At 45.1% G+C, this 20,347-nt stretch overlaps 1 protein-coding gene across 5 annotated transcripts in view; it reads left to right on the forward strand.

Annotated features, from left to right (window-relative positions):
• Positions 1 to 20,347, forward strand: part of LOC121277364 (coronin-2A-like) — a 176,308-nt gene that overhangs the window by 127,912 nt on the left and 28,049 nt on the right. For all 5 annotated transcript variants that reach the window (XR_005942865.1, XM_041186742.1, XM_041186744.1 and 2 more), the window contains 3 exons: positions 258 to 407; positions 1,629 to 1,808; positions 5,642 to 5,758. Coding sequence is in view for 4 of the 5 variants with exons in the window: in XM_041186742.1 (XP_041042676.1) it covers positions 258 to 407; positions 1,629 to 1,808; positions 5,642 to 5,758 (447 nt within the window). In the remaining variant the exon portion in view is untranslated. The remainder of the gene's footprint in view (positions 1 to 257; positions 408 to 1,628; positions 1,809 to 5,641; positions 5,759 to 20,347) is intronic.

Below are 20,347 nucleotides of genomic sequence, written 5' to 3' on the forward strand. Positions count from 1 at the left end.
CCATAGCAATGAGATAGACTCAAAACTGTTCTCGAGGGTAATTAGGGATGGGCCACAAATACTGGCCATGCCAGCAATGCCCACTCCGAAGGACGAATTAAATAAAATATCTGGGTCAGAAGCTAGATGACCAGGAAAATTCTTGAAATGTCTCTGCGTAAAACTGGGGAGAAAATAGTCAAAGCTCATGAAAGCCTGCTGTTGTATCATTTTTAATTTTAATGGAATTCTTTCAAACCTTTTTTTGTTTTGGACAGGTTAAAATATGGGAAATTCCTAAATATGGAGTTTTAAAAAGCATAACGAATTCAAAGTTTGACCTTCAATCTCACTCGAGACGGGTGGGCCTGATAGAATGGCATCCGACAGCCGAAGATATTTTATTCAGCGCTGGATATGATTACAGGGTAAGGAAACCGTTCTTCTAAGACATTCATCAGGAAGCCATTTCCAATTATCTAATCTGGGCTGTAATTCGCAAACTGGAAATGTAGAGCTAACCTCTTTAAGAATTATAAATGGGGTTTTTATCTATGATATTTATCCAACAATTGCACAGCAGTAAATGCTCCATCAGCACACAGAGAGATGATGATTATTCTATATCTGTGTTTCTCTGAGCTAATTTTGAGTGTTGGATTAGGTCTGATCCCCTCAGGTACCCTGTGTCACGTAGCTACAGCCCTTCACATCTGCTTTACTACTGGGAGCTCTGCTTTTTGACTGATAGCCTCTAAATTAGCACTCTTGACTAGGAAATCGATTGTTATAATCCATTGATATCACTTTCGTAAACATTTCTTGTTCCCGGTGCCTCTCATCCAGAGCCAGCACAGGCAAGATGGGCCAAATGGCCTCTTTCTGTTTAGTGGAATGGTCTAAAGCATGACTGCTGATGAATGGGAAGCAGTGAGGGTCATGAGATTTAGTTACAACATGACTAAATGGGACAGGCTATATGGACCTGTGGGCCTTTACTGTCGACCATTTACGGATGTTCATACATTTGATGAGATCTCCTCCTTAAAGGGAAACATTCCATCAGTTACCAGTCTCCATTAGACAGAAATGCAGGACGGGTTGAAGTTGCATTGATTTACAAAACTGTATTAGGGCCTGGTTTATATTTTATATACTTTTTGGTCTGGGGAATGGGGTGCGGTGAATTATTTGCACTTTTCAAGTTCAGATTGGGCAATCCTTACATTTATCAAAACCTCCCTCTCCCCCTCCCTTGGTCTTTCTCCCTTTCTCTCTCTCGCTTCTCCCGTCTGTCTCTCTCACTCTCTCGCTCCCTCCCACCCCCCACCCGTCTCGCTTGTTCGTTCACTCAATCTACTTTTTGTTAATTTAATGTTTTATGTGTTCCTGGAAATGCTTAATGTGTTTTCTGGATTGGACAGTAGAGGGAGCATTTGTATAATGGGAGAAGTGGTTGCAGAGTTCCCTGGGCTGACTGTTCCAGGGCATTCTCAGGAGCTGGCATAGGCTGGATGGGCTGAATGGCCTTTTTCTGTGCTCGCACCATTCTCTAAATCTAATTGAATTTCCCTATAAACTCTCATAGATTGATAACAGCCTGTTAAATACACAAGCTCATCACATTTTCTTTTTCTCCTCTGTTACAGGTTATGATCTGGAACCTGAATTCCGGAGAGCGATTGATTCAGAACCCAGTGAAAATCCTGGACTGTCACAAAGATGTCATTCTCTCCATGTCTTTCAACACAGACGGCAGCCGCTTAGTGACTTCCTGCAAAGATAAGAAGATGCGAATCATTGACAGTCACACAGGAAAGGTTTTACAGGTAAGTACAGAGAACAGGATTGCTCTTGTGAGAAAGAACTCTTCTAGTTAGCATGTTGATTTGAAATACAGAAAGCAGGTGCATTTATATAGCACCTTTCACAAGCTCCGGGATGTCACAAAGAGCTCCACAGCCAATCAAATACTTTTTGAGGTGTAGTCACTGTTGTAAAGCAGGAAATGCAGCAGTCAATTTGTGCACAGCAAGCTCCCACAAGCAGCAGCAACCAGATAATCATCAGCTGAGCTGTTATTAGAGATTTTGCTTCAGGGTTAAGTATTGGCCAGGACACTGGGGAGATCCCCTATAGTCACCTTCAAATAGTGGCCGTGGGATCTTTTCCATCCACCTGAGAGAGCAGGCAGGGCCTAGGTTTAACATCTCACCTGAAAGTCAGCACCTCCAACAGTGCAGCACTCTCTCAGTACTCCACTGGGAGTGTCAATCTAGACTTTCTGTTTGAATTTCTGGGGAGGAACTAGTGCAATGTATCAAGTTCTACTCCGTAAGTACCTAAATGGATGGATGGATGTGCTAACACTCCACTTACTGTTTCCTCATTTATATAAAAACAAAACGTAAGTCAGGAGCAAAGTATTTTGCAAACAATGTCTTCGTTCTGACGGTTGCTTTCTTGATTTTGGCCACCAGCTGACGTCAGTGTACTGGAGGCTGGGATGAAAGGAAGATACAAAATGGCTGGAAAAGAGAGCATGAGATCAAGAACGTTTTGCTGCTTTTTCAATTTGTTCTCCAGTGATGAGTTCAAATATTTGATTCTTCCAATTATGCTGTTTATGAAATTATTAATAGCAAAAGTTGCTCAGTGGATCAGCCTGTCAAAGACATTCCTTTATTAAAACATTCATTTGGCTTCCTTTGCTATATAAAAAAAATAAGGTCACATAGAAGGCAGCAAAACCTGATTTGGGTGAATGAGGCTTGTTGCGAATAGAATTAAATGGCTATCTTTGTTACTGATTTAATGTTTGGGGTCTAGATGGGCAAAGTGGAGCGACAGGCAACTTCTTTCCATACGGCAGTGATAGCATTTTTTTTTTACACAGAAGAACGTATTGAAACATATAAGACCCTGAGGGGATTTGATCGGTTAGATGCCGGGAGAACGCAAAACCGGGTACACGGTTTAAGAATAAGAAATCTGCCGTTTAAGGTGGCGATGAGGGGAAAGTTTTTCCCTCGCAGGGTTGTTAGTCTGAAGCATTCTGTTCCCCAGAAAGCTGTGGAGGCTGGGTCATTGATTTTGTCTAAGGCAGAGTTCGACAGATTTTTGGTAGAGAAGGGTGTCAAGAGGAATGGGGAAAGAGAACAACCAGGTCAGCCATGACCTTATTGTATGGTGGAGCAGGCTCGAAGGACTGAAAGGCCTAATCCTGCACCGTAGTCCTATGTTAGAATTTTTCAAAACCTGGAAGAAAGCCCAATATCAGGAATGCAGGCAAGAGGCCAGATTTTCTGGAGAGTAGAATTCTGTGACCAGCTCACGTATATAATCATCAACCTCCCGAGATCACTGATGCGTCCCTTGAATATGTCAGCTCCAACAACACTCAAGAAGCTCCACACCATCCAGGACAAAGCCCGCTTGATTGGCATGCCTTCCACAAACATTCACTCCCTCCACCACCGATGCACAGTAGCAGCAGTGTGTACCATCTACAAGATGCACTACAGCAACTCACCAAGGCTCCTTAGACAGCACCTTCCAAACCCGTGATTCTACCACCTAGAAGGACAAGGGCAGCAGACACATGGGAACACCACAACCTGGAAGTTCCCTTCCAAACCACCCACCATCCTGACTTGGAAATATATCGCAGTTCCTTCACTGTCGCTGGGTCAAAATCCTGGAACTCCCTCCCTAACAGCACTATAGGTGCACCTACACCACATGGACTGCAGCGGTTCAAGAAGGCAGCTCACCACCACCTTCTCAAGGGAAATTAGGGATAGGCAATAAATGCTGGCCCAGCCAACGATGCCCACATCCCATGAACTAATATACTTACGAAATGTCAGTACACAACTCCTGAGATTCTCTACATTTTGTTAGTCATGTCAACGTGTTGCTACAAATGCAAATTTGTGATAATGATTGGGAGTGGTTACTAACTCTGCTTGAAGGTGTCCCTAGAGATTTCATCACATGGCTTCCCTCCCCCCCTGATTAAACAGCCTATCATCTCCAATATTTTCATAATCAATACACAAAAGTATCCAAACAAAAAAAGAGAAAAAAAAAACACTTTTTTAAAAACCCTTTAGATTTATATCCTGTTTGCAACAGGAGATTGCCTATATTCTGGCCTCTTGCCTATCCCCAGTCTTCATCACTCCACCATTACAGAATCACAGAATTACACAGTGCAGAAGAGGCTCATCGGTCCATCGAGTCTGCACTGACACATGAGAAACACCTGACCTACCTATCTAATCCCATTTGCCAGCACTTGGCACATCATAACATTCAAGGCTATGGGTCAAGTGCTCATCCAGGTACTTTTTAATGAATGTGAGGCAACCCGCCTCCACCACCCTTCCAGGCAGTGCATTCCAGACCGTCACTATCCTCTGGATAAAAAGGTTTTTCCTCACATCCCTCCAAACCTCCTGCCCTTCACCTTGAACTTGTGGCCCCTCGTGACTGAGCCTTCAACTAAGGGGAACAGCTATCCACCCTGTCCACGCCCGTCAATCTTGTACACCTCGATCAGGTTGCCCCTCAGTCTTCTCTGCTCCAGCGAAAACAACCCAAGTCTATCCAACCTTTCTTCATAACTTAAATGTTTCATCTCAGGCAACATCCTGGTGAATCTCCTCTGCACCCCCTCCAGTGCAATCACATCCTTCCTATAATGTGGCGACCAGAACTGCACACAGTACTCCAGCTGTGGCCTCACCAAGGTTCTATAGAACTCCAACAGGACACCTCTACTTTTGTAATCTATGCCTCGATTGATAAAGTTCCATATGCCTTTTTCACCACCCCAGTAACATACCATTGGCTGCCATGTCTTCAGTTGTCTAAGTCCTAAGCTCTGGGGAATTTCCTCTCTAAACCTCTCTACCTCACTCTTCCTTTAAGACACTCCTTAAAACCCACCTCTTTGACCATGCTCTTGATCACCTGCCCCTAACATCTCCTTATGGCGACTCGGCGTCAGCATTCCGTTTGATAATTGCTTCTGTGAAATGCCTTGGGGCATTTTGCTATGTTAAAGAGGCCAAAATTAGAGAAACACAGAGATTTATTAGGTTATTAGGACAGGAGGAGATTAGAGATACGGACAGGCAAGGTCATGGAGGGATTTGAAAACCTGAATTAGAATTTTAAAATCAAACTGTACATATATTAAGAACATAAGATCTTATGAAACAGGAGCAGGAGTAGACCTTTTGGCTCCTCAATCTTGCTCTGCTGTCCAATACAATCTTGGCTGATTTTCTGCCTCAACTCCACTTTTCCGCCTGCTCCCCAAATCCCTCGATTCCCTGGAAGATCAAAGCCCATCGATCTCGGTCTTGAATAGAGCATCTGCAACCCTCTGGGGTAGAGCATTCCAAAGGTTCATGACCATTAGGGAATAGCAATTCTTTCTGCAGGTCCCTCATTTGTCACTTAAAAAACATTACATCTGTGTGCTTGTTTTACTGTAGATAGTTTATCCAGTCATTAAAAGGCAAAGTGAAAGACCCAGCCCAATGTTATATAATGTGCTGATGGTTTATTGCTGTGTCACTGTACCTTTCATCGGTTTGAGCTCCTGTCTGGCTGTGGCTCCCTTCACTAAGTGTGCATTTATGATTTGCAGGAATCCAACTCCAAATCCCACAGGACCAATAAAGTTCTGTACCTCGGCAATTTAAAAATGGTAATGTCCGCTGGCTTCTCCAAGTGGAACAATCGACAAATTACCCTCTGGGACCAGGTAAATGAAGGTGGATGTTTTTATGGAGGCACCAAAACACATTATTTTTATTCCTTCTTGGGACATGGGCATCACTGGCGAAGCCAACATTTGCTGCTTGCTCCGAATTGCCCATGTGGTTTGCTGGGCCATTTCAGGGGGCAGTTAAGAGTCAACCACATTGCTGTGGGTCTGGAGTCACATGTAGGCCAGACCAGGTAAGGATGGCAGATTTACTTAAAGTGAATCAAATGGGTTTTTATGACAATCAATGATCATTTCATGGTCAAGCTTACAATTCCAGACTTTTATTAATTAATTGAACTTATTAATTAATTGAATTTAAATTCCACCAGCTGCCATGGTGGGATTTGATCCTGTGTCACCAGAGCATCATCATGAGCCTCTGGATTACTAGGCCTGTGACATTACCACTACACCATCATCTCCTCTCCTGTTAGGAGTCATATGGTGGAGTCTTGTAGAATCATAGAATGGTTACAGCAAAAAGGAGGCCATTCAGCCCATCATGTCTGTGCCGGCTCTTTGAAAGAGCAACTCGGCTCATTTCCACCACCCCTGGCCCTGTCCTTTCCCCATAGCCCTGAAAATTCTTTTCTTCTCAGGTGTTTGTCCACACCTCTCTTCGAAGCCAACCAGAAGGAAAAAGCAGTAAAAACTGGGAAATAAGAAAACTGGTCTTGTATACCTTAAAATGGAACACCAGTAAAACTGGGAAATGAGAATCCTGGTCCAAACTGTTTTTTCTGTTCTGACATCATTGAACCTGCCTCTGCCACAGTCTCAGGCAGTGCATTCCACATCCTAACCATATGCTGATCAAAAAAAAATGTTTTCCTTGTCATTGTTGGTTCTTTTTGCCAATCACCTTCACCATAAGACATAGGAGCAGAAATTAGGCCATTCAGCCCATCGAGTCTGCTCCGCCATTCAATCATGGCTGATAAGTTTCTCAACCCCATTCTCCTGCCTTCTTCCCGTAACTCGGTACTGTCTGGCTTTTGATCCTTCCACTCATGAGGGCAAACTTAGTTTAATGTATTTCTAAAAAGGAGGGCAAGAGATTTTCTATTTGTGCCGAAAGAGATTAAAGAAGCAAATTGTAGACAACAGGCTTTTCCATATTTAGCCAGGATCTCTAAAGTATATGTTTTATTGATTTAACATGCTCTCCAATCTCTCATGGTGCTGCTAACTGATGCTGTATCAGAAGAGTCAGTGGAGCAACTCCTGTCCCCTTTAGGCTGCTGTTTGAAACCACTCGATTCCTCTTCTTTCAATCAAACAGTTTCTGGCAGTACATTCCGTGTTCTCTATGGAATCATGTGATGCAGAAAGAAGCACTTCAGTCCATTGTGTCTGCAGCAGCTCTTTGAAAGAGCAATTGAATTAGACGTGCAGTCCTCATCCAAACCTCCCCCTGCCTTATACTGGGGCTGTGTTTGTGTTGGACGGAGTGCACATGCTCTCCCTGCACGAGGCTAGGAACAAGACTGGAATAGATGGAAACAAATCAAAAACAAATATGTTAGGACAATGTGTGTGGAAGCAGGTCACTAACATATCAGAAAATTAAATATCAAAATGGAGAATAAAAGACAAATTTGAAACAGGTTCATATTCAGACTTCTAAATTTTCTATTTGAGCACTTGTACGTTATCCATGGCAACTGCTTCAGCCTTTACAATCTCTCCCATCAGTATGGACAGTCAATGTAAGCGCTTTCCAATAGAATACCCTCCATACAGAGTGGTAAATAATCCCAATTAACAAGATGCACATAAATCATCAGGAATGCTCCTAACTAATCCCACGGATTGATGGTTGATCTGAACAAACAATTAACATAATTGGGAAATTCTGATAAAGGACTACTCGATGAATTACATCTTGGCCTAAGCTCCATTTCTCACTTTATCTTAATTAAATGTTTAAAGCACCTGATTCTTAGCTAATTAATTAACTTTGTACTTGCCTAACAGTTTCAGTTCACATTTCACATCCAAGTTATGCTGAGTCATCACAGTTATGTGGGCAAACTAGGCAGCCAGTTTTTACACAGCCAAGACCCACAAACCGTGAATCTATCAAGTTTCAGTAAATCAAGTTTTGGTAACGTTTGTTTGAGGGAGAATATTGGCGCTGTCAGACTTCTTGCTCTTCTTTGTATAAAATGCCTTGGGATCTGATATGCGCCAAAGGTTGAACATCTAACAGTGGAAAAGTTGCCGGTCTTAAGTGAGAGGAATTTTTAAAATGATTTCCTCCTTTCTTAATATATTCCTGAAAAGAAAGAAAGCAAATGATTTTCTACTTGTGTCTAAGAGATTAAGTAGGAGGCATGTCCATATTTAGTCAGGATCTTTAAAGCTTTACAAAAACAGAATTACCTGGAAAAACTCAGCAGGTCTGGCAGCATCGGCGGAGAAGAAAACAGTTGACATTTCGAGTCCTCATGACCCTTCAACAGAACTGAGAGAATCTTAGGAAAGGGGTGAAATATAAGCTGGTTTAAGGTAGGGGTGGGGGGTGGTGGAGAGAGAAGTTGGGGGGGGTGTGGTGTGGTTGTAGGGACAAGCAAGCAGTGATAGGAGCAGATAATCAAAATATGTCACAGACAAAAGAACAAAAGAACACAGAGGTGTTGAAGATGGTGATATTATCTAAATGAATGTGCTAATTAAGAATGGATGGTAGGGCATTCAAGGTAAAGCTGTAGTGGGGATGGGGTGGAAAGGCTAGCAGAGCATAAAAGATTTAAAAATAATGGAAATAGGTGGGAAAAGAAAAATCTATATAAATTATTGGAAAAAAACAAAAGGGACGGCGAAGAAACAGAAAGGGAGTGGGGATGGAGGAGGGAGTTCAAGATCTAAAATTGTTGAATTCAATATTCGGTCCGGAAGGCTGTAAAATGCCTAGTCGGAAGATGAGGTGCTGTTCCTCCAGTTTGCTCTGACACTTCCCTTCCCTTCCTTGACCTCTCTGTCTCAATCTCTGGTGATAGACTGTCCACCAATATCCATTACAAGCCTACCGACTCCCACAGCTACCTCGACTACAGCTCCTCACATCCCACTTCCTGTAAGGACTCCATTCCATTCTCTCAGTTCCTTCGCCTCCGTCGCATCTGTTCTGATGATGCTACCTTCAAAAACAGTTCCTCTGACAGGTCCTCCTTCTTCCTTAACCGAGGTTTTCCACCCACAGTCGTTGACAGGGCCCTCAACTGTGTCCGGCCCATCTCCCACGCATCCGCCCTCACACCTTCTCCTCCCTCCCAGAAACATGATAGAGTCCCCCTTGTCCTCACTTATCACCCCATCAGCCTCCACATTCAAAGGATCATCCTCCACCAACTCCAGCATGATGCCACCCCCCCCGCCCCCCAACCCTGGCGGCATTCCATAGGGATCGTTCCTTCCGGGACACCCTGGTCCACTCCTCCATCACCTCCTAATCCTCAACCCCCACCTATGGCACCTCCTCATGCCCATGCAAAAGATGCAACACCTGCCCCTTCACTTCCTCTCTCCTCACCGTCTAAGGGCCCAAACACTCATTTCAAGTGAAGCAGCATTTCACTTGCATTTCCCCCAACTTAGTCTACTGCATTCGTTGCTCCCAATGCGGTCTCCTCTACATTGGAGAGACCAAACGTAAACTGGGTGACCGCTTTGCAGAACACCTGCGGTCTGTCCGCAAGAATGACCCAAACCTCCTTGTCGCTTGTCATTTTAACACTCCACCCTGCTCTCTTGCCCACATGTCTGTCCTTGGCTTGCTGCATTGTTCCAGTGAAGCCCAACGCAAACTGGAGGAACAGCACCTCATCTTCCAACTAGGCACTTTACAGCCTTCCGGACTGAATATTGAATTCAACAACTTTAGGTCGTGAGCTCCCTCCCCCATCCCCACCCCCTTTCTGTTTCTTCCCCCTTCCTTTTGTTTTTTCCACTAACTTATACAGATTTTTCTTTTCCCACCTATTTCCATTATTTTTAAATCTTTTATGCTCTGCTAGCCTTTCCACCCCACCCCCACTAGAGTTTTACCTTGAGTGCCCTACCATCCATTCTTAATAAGTACATTTGTTTAGATAATATCACCACCTTCAACGCCTGTGTTCTTTTGTTCTTTTGTCTGTGACATCTTTTGATTATCTGCTCCTATCACTGCTTGCTTGTCCTTACAACCACAAACCCCCCTCCACTTCTCTCTCCCCACCCAACCCCCCCACCCGCCCCCCACCTTAAACCAGCTTATATTTCACCCCTCTCCTGGGATTCACCTAGTTCTGTTGAAGGGTCATGAGGACTTGAAACGTCAACTGTTTTCTTCTCCGCCGATGCTGCCAGACCTGCTGAGTTTTTCCAGGTAATTCTGTTTTTGTTTTGGATTTCCAGCATACGCAGTTTTTTGTTTTTATCTCTAAAGCTTTTGTTATATTGATCAAACATGCTCAAGGTGTTGCTGATTGATAGTGTCAGAGACATCAGTGGAATGACTCTGCCCCCTTTAGGCTGCAATCTGAAACTGCTCGATTCTCCTCCTCTTTCAAATAGCATTTCCTGACAGCATATTTCATGTTCCACGGGCAGAACCTCCTGTTCGGCGAGTTGGGGGCTGGCCCCACATGTGGGGGCGTAAGCTGACACTCAGTGACATCAGGCATGCGTCGCGATGTCACAGCCCGTCGCTCTGATCTTCCGTTCGGCAGGCTGCGCACCCACTGAACTGTCAGTGGCCTGTCAAGTCCATTTAAAAACTAATTCAGCCTATTGAGAAAGCTGCCCGTCCAACCTTAAGGTTAGCGGCAGGCGAAGAGCCTAGGCGGCCTTCACGTGTTTCATGAAACCTCATCCACAGGCGAGATGAGGCTTCATGGAGGTTTTATTAATTAAATATGAGTTTTTATGAAAATTCACAAACGTGTCTCAGCTCATGTGACACTGTCACATGAGGGGACATGTCTAAATAATTTTTCTTTTATTTTTTCCATATTTGATACCTAATCTAATCTCTCTGAGGCGGCTCTGTGCCTCGGAGATTTCTGCACTCTTTCGCGCACATGTGTGAAAGAGCACAGACCCCAACTCTCTCTCCGCCCCCGCCCGCACAGGTAGCGCTGAGCGCTTCCAGGTATGTGTCATGCTGGGTGGCCCTCAATTGGTCCGCCTACGTAAAATGGCGGCACGCAGCCAATCACAGGTGGCGATCATCTCCGTGCCCGCTCCTGACCAGCCCGCCTGACAGGGAGAAAATTCTCCCCTATATGTTTGTTTCTATTCATTCACAGGATGTGGGCTTCACTGGCTAGGCCAGCATTTCTTGCTCATTCCTAATTGCCCTTGAGAAGGTGGTGGTGAGCTGCCTTGTTGAGCTGCTGCCGCCCACGTGGTGTAGGTACACCCACAGTGCTGTTAGGGAGGGAGTTCCAGGATTTTGATCCAGGGTCAGTGAAGGAACAGCATCAGGGAGGTGTGTGGCTTGGAGGGGAACTTCCAGGAGGTGGTGTTCCCATGTGTCTGCTGCCCTTGTCCTTCTAGATGGTAGTGGTTGTGAGTTTGGAAGGTGCTGTCGAAGGAGCCTTGGTGATTTCCTGCATGCATCTTGTATATGGTACAAACTGCTGCCACTGTGGTTGGTGGTGGAAGGAGTGAATGTTTGTGCATGGGATGCCAATCAAGCAGGCTGCTTTGTCCTGGATGGTGTTGAGCTCCTTGAGTGTTGTGGGAGCTGTGCTCATCCAGGCAAGTGGACAATATTCCATCACACTCCTGACTTGCGCCTTGTAGATGGTGGACAGGCTTTGGGGAGTCAGGAGGTGAGTTACTTGCTGCAGGATTCCTAGCCTCTGACCTGCTCTTGTAGCCACTGTATTTATATGGCTAGTCCAGTTCAGTTTCCAGTCAATGGTAACCTCCCCTTTGTAAATAGTGGGAATTCAGTGATGGTAATGCCATTGAATGTCAGGGAGCGGTGGTTAGATTCTCTCTTGTTGGAGATGGCCATTGCCTGACACTTGTGTGGCATGAATCTTACTTGCCACTTGTCAGCTCAAGCCTGGATATTGTCCAGGCCTTGCTGCATTTGGACATAGACTTCTTCAGTATCTGAGGAGTCGTGAATGGTGCTGAGCATTGTGCAATCATCAGGAACATCCCCACTTTTCACCTTATGATGGAAGGGAGGTCATTGATGAAGCGGCTGAGGATGGTTGGGCCTGGAAACTATGCTGAGGAACTCCTGCAGTGATGTCCTGGAGCTGCGATGATTGACCTCCAACAACCACAACCATCTTCCTTTGTGCTAGGTATGATACCAATCAGCGGAGAGTTTTCCCCTGATTCCCATTGAGTCCAGTTTTGGTAGGGCTCCTTGATGCCACACTTGGTCAAATGCTGCCTTGATGTCAAGGGCAGTCAGTCCCACCTACCTCTGGAGTTCAGCTCTTTTGTCCATGCTTGAACCAGGGCTGTAATGAGGTCAGGAGCTGAGTGGCCTGACAGAACCCAAACTAAGCGTCAGTGAGCAGGTTATTACTAAGCAAGTGACACATGATAGTACTGTTGATCACCTCTTCCATCACTTTACTGATGATTGAGAGTAGACTGATGGGAGGGGGGGGAGGTGGGGTGGTAATTAGCCGGATTGGATTTGTTCTGTTTTTTGTGTGCAGGTCATACCTGGATAGATGTCAGTGTTGTTGCTGTACTGGGACACCTTGGCTAGAGGTGTGGCAAGTTCTGGAGCACAAGTCTTCAGTACATTGCTGGAGTATTGTCAGGGCCCATAGCCTTTGCAGTATCCAGTGCCTTCAGCCGTTTCTTGATATAAAGTGGAGTGAATCAAACTGGCTAAAGACTGGCATCCGTGGTGCTGGGGTCCTCTGGAGGAGGTCAAGATGGATCATCCACTTGGCACTTCTGGCTGAAGATTGTAGTGAATGCTTCAATCTTATATTTTGCATTGATGTGCTGGGCTCCTCAATCATTGAGGATGGGGATATTTGTGGAGACTTCTCCAGTGAGTTGTTTAATTGTTCACCATTCAGGACTGGATGTGGCAGGACTGTAGATCCTTTGGTTGTGGAATCACTTAGCTGTAACTATCACTTGCTGCTTATGTTGTTTGGCATGCAAGCCTCACCAGGTTGACACCTTATTTTTGGGTATGCCTGGTCTGCTCCTGGCATGCCATTCTGCACTCTTCATTGAAGCAGTGTTAATCCCCTGGCTTGGTGGTAATGGTAGAGTGGGGGATATACTATGCCATGAGGTTACAGATTGTGGTTGAGTACAGTTCTACTGAGGCTGATGACCCACAGCGCCTCATGGGTGCCCAGTCTTGAATTGTAAGTGTGTTTGAAATTATCCCATTTCACACGGTGGTAGTGCCACACAACATGATGGAGGGTATCCTCAATGTGAAGATGGGACTTCATCTCCACAGTGACTGTGCGGTGGTCGTCCCTACCGATACTGTTACGGACAGATGCATCTGTGGCAGGGAGGTTGGTGAGGATGAGGTCAAGTATGTTTTTCCCTCTTGGCTCCCTTACCACCTGCCGCAGACCTAGTCTAGCAGTTTTGTCCTATAGGGCTTGGCCAGCTCGGTCAGTGTGGGGCTACTGAGCCGCTCTTGGTGGTGGACATTGAAGTCGCCACCCAGAGAACATTCTGTGCCCTTGCCACACTCAGTGCTTCCTCCAAGTGGTGTTCAACATGGAGGAGCGCTGATTCATCAGCTGAGGTGGGTGGGTAGGTGGGATGGGGGAGATGGGAGTTGGTACCTGGTAATCAGCAGGAGGTTTCTGGCCCATGTTTGACCTGATGCCATGAGACTTCATGGGGTCTGGAGTTGGTGTTGAGCACTCCCGGGGCAACTCCCTTTCCACTGTATACCATTGTGCTGCCACCTCTGCTGGGCCTGTCCTGTCGGTGGAAGAGGGCACACCCAAGGATGGTGATGGTGGTGTTGGGGAAGTTGTCTGTAAGTTATGATTATGAGAGTATGATTATGCCAGGCTGTTGCTTGACTAGTCTGTGAGATAGCTCTCCTAATTTTGGCACAAGCCCCCAGAAGTTAGTAAGGAAGGATTTGCAGGGTTGACAAGGCTGAGTTTGCCTTGAATGTCATTGGCAATCTCCTTTGAAAAAATCTCACTGTTGACCTACAATTCTGGGGGCCATTTTTTTTTACACGTCACTGCAGCTAGCCCACTGATTTTGATACAATCTTTCCTATTCCATAGAAAGTTAGAATATTTACGTTGCAGGAGAATGCCATTTGGCCCATTATGTCTGCCAGTCAACAAAGAGCTATACATGCGAATCCCACCTTCCAGCTCTTGGAACCTAGCTCTGTAGATTATAGCACTTGGAAGTGCATAATCCAAGTATTTTTAAATGTGGCAAGGGTTTCTTTCTCTACCACCACTTGAAGCAATGAGCCCTAGGCCCCTCTGATTCTGGGTGAAAAAGCTTCTGCTCAACTCCTCCCTAATCCTTCTGCCAAACACCATGCCCCTGTTTATTGATCCCTCTAGGGGAAACAGCTTTCCCTACCCACGCTATCTGGGCCCTTCACAATTTTGCACACCTCAATGAAGTGTCCCCTCAGCTTCCTCTGTTCAAAGAAAAATAACTCTAGCCTATCCAGGCTGTCCTCATAGATAAAAGTCTCTACTTTTAGCAACACCTTTGTAAATCTTTGTAAACAAATGAAAATGAATGCAGGTCAGATCTTCATCTTTGCAGTTCCAGTGGAAGTAGTTTTGACATCTGGAATCTCTATAACAACTAAGACCCTTCATCCCATCTATCAGCTCAAGTGAATCCCACTGATTTTTAAAAGTTTATTTCTTCATTCTTAGTGTGCGAGCATCACTGGCAAGGCCAACATTTACTGGGACTGTGCACAGTCCTCCAACTGTGTTCTAACCAAACTTCTATACATGTTTAGCATAACTTCTTCAATTACGTTTCACTACACTTTGCATCTGTCAATGTACCAAACCTCCATTTGGTATTGTTAGCAAATATTGATGTTGTTCCTCGAATTCAGAAATATAGGAATGTCACAAATAAACATCCTAATGGAGAGTTACATCAATTAGCATGCTTCCAATCCAAGAAACTCCCTTTTAACCACATCCTTTGGTTTCTGCTCACCAAGCACCAATGTAAACTTGGCCACTTTTCACTGGTTCCTCCCTGTTTTTAGCAACAATATAATTTGGTGGGGTTTTTTAAATGGTATTTTGTGGCAGTGTGTTCCTCTTAACATTGCCCTGGGTGTAAAATGTGGTAACATATTTAGTGCTTTTCAAAAATTTCCCACACAATGCCCTGGATGGTGTTTAGCTTCTTGAGTGTTGTTGGAGCTGTACCCATCCAGGCAAGTGGACAATATTCCATTACACTCCTCACTTGTGCCTTGTAGATGGTGGACAGGCTTTGGGGAGTCAGAAGATGAGTTACTCGCTGCAGGATTCCTAGTCTCTGACCTGCTCTTCTTGCCACAGTATTTATATGGCTAGTCCAGTTCAGTTTCCAGTCAGTGGTAACCTCCAAGATGTTGACAATGGGAATTCAGCGATGGTAATGCCATTGAATGTCAAGGAGCGAGGGTTAGATTCTCTCTTGTTGGAGATGGCCATTGCCTGACACTTGTATGGCGTGAATGTTACTTGCCACTTGTCAGCCCAAGCCTGGATATTGTCCAGATCTTGCTGCATTTGGACATGGACTGCTTCAGTATCTGAGAAGTCATGAATGGTGCTTAACATTGTGCAATCATCAGGAACATCCCCACTCCTCACCTTATGATGGAAGGGAGGTCATTGATGAAGCAGCTGAAGATGGTTGGAACAGGAAACTACCCTGAGGAACTCCTGCAGTGAAGTCCTGGAGTTAAGATGATTGACCTCCAACAACCACAACCATCTTCCTTTGTGCTAGGTATGATTCCAACCAGTGGAGAGTTTCCCCTGATTCCCATTGAGTCCAGTTTTAGTAGGGCTCCTTGATGTCACACTTGGTCAAATGCTGCCTTGATGTCAAGGGCAGTCACTCCCACCTACCTCTGGAATGCAGCTCTTTTGTCCATGCTTGAACCAAGGCTGAAATGAGGTCAGGAGCTTAGTGGCCTGGCAGAACCCAAACTAAGCATCAGTGAGCAGGTTATTGCTAAGCAAGTGACGCATGATAGCACTGCTGATCACCTCTTCCATCACTTTACTGATGATTGAGAGTAGACTAATGGGGGGGGAGGTGGGGGGGTGTAATTAGCCAGATTGGATTTGTTCTGTTTTTTGTGTGCAGGTCATACCTGGGTAGATGTCAGTGTTGTTGCTGTACTGGGACACCTTGGCTAGGGGCGAGGCAAGTTCTGCAGCACAATTCTTCAGTATTGTTGCTGGAATATTGTCAGGGCGCATAGCCTTTGCAGTATCCAGTGCCTTCAGCCGATTCTTGATATAAAGTGGAGTGAATCAAATTGGCTAAAATTGGCATCCATGGTGTTGGGGACCTCCGGTGGAGGTCAAGATGGATCATCCACTTGGCACTTCTGGCTGAAGATTGTTGCGAATGCTTCAATCTTTTGCATTGATGTGCTGGGTTCCTCAATCATCGAGGATGGGGATATTTGTGGAGATTCTCCAGTGAGTTGTTTAATTGTTCATTATTCGGGACTGGATGTGGCAGGACTGTAGAGCTTAGGTCTGATCTGTTGGTTGTGGAATCACTTAGGTGTAACTATCACTTGCTGCTTATGTTGTTTGGCACGCAAGTCATCCTGTGTTGTAGCCTCACCAGGTTGACACCTTATTTTTGGTATGACTGGTCTGCTCTTGGCATGCCCTTCTGCACTTTTCAATGAACCAGGGTTAATCCCTGGCTTGGTGGTAATGGTAGAGTCGGCAATATACTAGGCCATGAGGTTACAGGTTGTGGTTGAGTACAGTTCTACTGATGCTGATGACCCACAGCGCCTCATGGGTGCCCAGTCTTGAATTGTAAGTGTGTTTGAAATTATCTCATTTCGCATGCTGGTAGTGCCACACAACATGATGGAGGGTATCCTCAATGTGAAGATGGGACTTCATCTCCACAGTGACTGTGCGGTGGTCGACCCTACCGATACTGTTACGGACAGATGCATCTGTGGCAGGGAGGTTGGTGAGGATGAGGTCAAGTATATTTTTCCCCCTTGGCTCCCTCACCACCTGCCACAGACCTAGTCTAGCAGTTATGTCCTATAGGGCTTGGCCAGCTCGGTCAGTGTGGGGCTACTGAGCCACGCTTGGTGGACATTGAAGTCGCCACCTAGAGAACATTCTGTGCCCTTGCCACCCTCAGTGCTTCCTCCAAGTGGTGTTCAACATTGACGAGCGCTGATGCATCAGCTGAGATTGGGTGGGGGGGGAGGAGGGGCCGCACTGGGGAGATGGGAGTTGGTACCTGGTAATCAGCGGGAGGTTTCTGGGCCATGTTTGACCTGATGCCATGAGACTTCATGGGGTCTGGAGTCGGTGTTGAGGACTCCCAGGGCAACTCCCTTCCGACTGTATGCCATTGTGCTGCCACCTCTATTGGGCCTGTCCTGTCAGAGGAAGAAGACACACCCAAGGATGGTGATGGTGGTGTTGGGGACATTGTCTGTAAGTTATGATTATGAGAGTATGATTATGCCAGTCTGTTGCTTGACAAGTCTGTGAGGTAACTCTCCTAATTTTGGCACAAGCCCCAGAAGTTAGTAAAGAGGGATTTGCAGGGTTGACAAGGCTGAGTTTGCCTTGAATGTCATTGGCAATCTTCTTTGAAAAAATCTCACTGTTGACCTACAATTCTGGGGGCCATTTTTTTTTACACGTCACTGCAGCTAGCCCACTGATTTTGATACAATCTTTCCTATTCCATAGAAAGTTAGAATATTTACATTGCAGGAGAATGCCATTTGGCCCATTATGTCTGCCAGTCAACAAGAGCTATACAAGCGAATCCCACCTTCCAGCTCTTGGAACCTAGCTCTGTAGATTACAGCACTTGGATGTGCATAATTCAAGTATTTTTAAATGTGGCAAGGGTTTCTGTTTCTACCACCAATTGAAGCAGTGAGCACTAGGCCCTTCTGCTTCTGGGTGAAAAAGCTTCTGCTCAACTCTTCCCTAATCCTTCTGCCAAACACCATGCCCTATTTATTGTCCCCTCTAAGGGAAACAGCTTCTTCCTCCCCACACTATCTGGGCCCTTCACAATTTTGCACACCTCAATGAAGTGTCCCCTCAGCTTCCTCTGTTCAAAGAAAAATAACTCTAGCCTATCCAGTCTGTCCTCATAGATAAAAGTCTCTACATTTAGCAACACCTTCGTAAATCTCTTGCATATCAAGCATGATCCCATCCTTCCTGTAATGCATTGACCAGAACTGTACTCAGTACTCTGGCTGTGGTGTAACTAGCCTATATACAGTTCTAATGTAAGCTCCTTGTTTTATGTTCTTAACCAGCTTGTTTACCTATCCTGTTAACTTGACGGATCTTTGGGCTGGTACTCTAGGGTCCCACTTGTTCTACACTTCCCACCATTTATTATGTATTCCCTTCTGTTAGGAAATAGAGATAGCTTATGTACATTATATTGGTGTTTGTGTGTGTTAGGAATGTGTTTTCACTTTAAAGTTTAAGTTTGATTTGTATTTCTGTATCTGTGTGTTAAGAAAGGTCAAATTGAGTTTTAGTTTCACTTTAAAAGGTGCTTGCATTTCTAATGAGGAGTTTTATGACTCTTAAAGAGAAGGTAAACATACATGGGTAGAAGAATTGGACTGTTGCCTAGCAACATGGGGCCAGAGAGGCAGGTCCCTCCCCAACACCCAAGAAGAGAAACAGCAGTTTTGATATGGAAGGCGTGGAGTTCAGCTGGTTTTGAAGTTGCTGCCAGGAGAGACTGGGGACAGATAGCCAGCCCCAAGTGAACGAAAAACCCCAAAAACCCAGGGGAGTCGAAGAATCACAGAATCACACAGTGCAGAAGAGGCTCTTTGGCCCATCGAGTCTGCACTGACATATGAGAAACACCTGACATACCTACCTAATCCCATTTACCAACACTTGGCCCATAGCTTTGAATGTTATGACATGCCAAGTGCTCATCCAGGTACTTTTTAAAGGATGTGAGGCAACCCACCTCCACCACCCTCCCAGGCAGCCCATTCCAGACCATCACCACCCTCTGGGTAAAAAGGATTTTCCTTACATCCCTCCTAAACCTTCTGCCCCTCACCTTGAAGTTGTGTCCTCTCATGACTGACCCTTCAACCAAGGGGAACAGCTGCTCCCTATCCACCCTGTCCATGCCCCTCATAATCTTGTACACCTCGATCAGGTTGCCCCTCAGTCTTCTCTGCTCCAACAAAAAGAACCCAAGTCTATCCAACCTCTCTTCATAACTTAAATGTTTCATCCCAGGCAACATCCTGGTGAATCTCCTCTGCACCCCCTCCAGTCCAATCACATCCTTCCTATAATGTGGTGACCAGAACTGCACACAGTACTCCAGCTGTGGCCTCACCAAGTTCTATACAACTCCAACATGACCTCCCTACTTTTGTAATCTATGCCTCGACTGATAAAGGCAAGTGTCCCATATGCTTCTTTTTTGTTAGTGACCAGCTAATCTATTCTTGTGATGTTGATTGAGAGATAAATGTTGTCCAGAACACTGGTGATAACTCCCCTGTTCTTCTTCAAACCAGTGACAGTGGAATTTATTTTTATTGTTTATTTATTTATGGGGTCCCTGGCCGGCATTCATTGCCCATCCTTAATTGAGGTGGTAGTGGTGGTGGAGTCAAGCCTGCCATCATGAATTGCTGAAGTCTGTGTGGTGTCAAGCTGACAGGGCTTTGTTATGATGTTCTAACCAAACTTCTATACATGTTTAGCATAACTTCTTCAATTACACTTCACTACACTTTGCATCTGTCAATGTACCAAACCTCCATTTGGCATCATCAGCAAATATTGATGTTGTTCCTTGAATTCGGAAATATAGGAATGTCACAAATAAACATCCTTAAGGAGAGTTACATCAATTACCATGCTTGCAATCCAAGAAACAGGGAAAGGAAAGAAGGCAAACGATTTTCAAAAATATAAACAGAGCATGTTGGAAATACTCAGGTTAAGGCAGTACCTGTGGAAAGAGAAACAGAGTTAATGTTTCAGGTCTGTGAACTTTCATCAGAACTGTGGTGAACAGGATTCAACAGGATTTGTGCAAGGGTTGGGTGGGGGCAGGATAAAAGGAAGGTCTGTAATAGAGTGGAAGACAGGAGAGATTGAATGACAGAAGAGTTAGTCTTCCAGGGCCAAAGGGGATGGTGATGGGGCAAGAAAAATAAATAAAGAAACAAAGTTAGTTTTGGTTTTCCTCTTATTTTTGCTCTGACAACAACACACTTGACCTAGGCATATCTTTCGTTTCTTTGTTTTTATTTCGGGTTTCCAGCATCTGCAGTATTTTGCTTTCCAATAAATGATTTTCTACCTGTGCTTAAGCAAATGGTAGGCAGGAGGT

This window comes from Carcharodon carcharias, chromosome 4 (genome assembly GCF_017639515.1).
Source record: "Carcharodon carcharias isolate sCarCar2 chromosome 4, sCarCar2.pri, whole genome shotgun sequence".
NCBI classification, from domain to species: Eukaryota; Metazoa; Chordata; class Chondrichthyes; order Lamniformes; family Lamnidae; genus Carcharodon; species Carcharodon carcharias.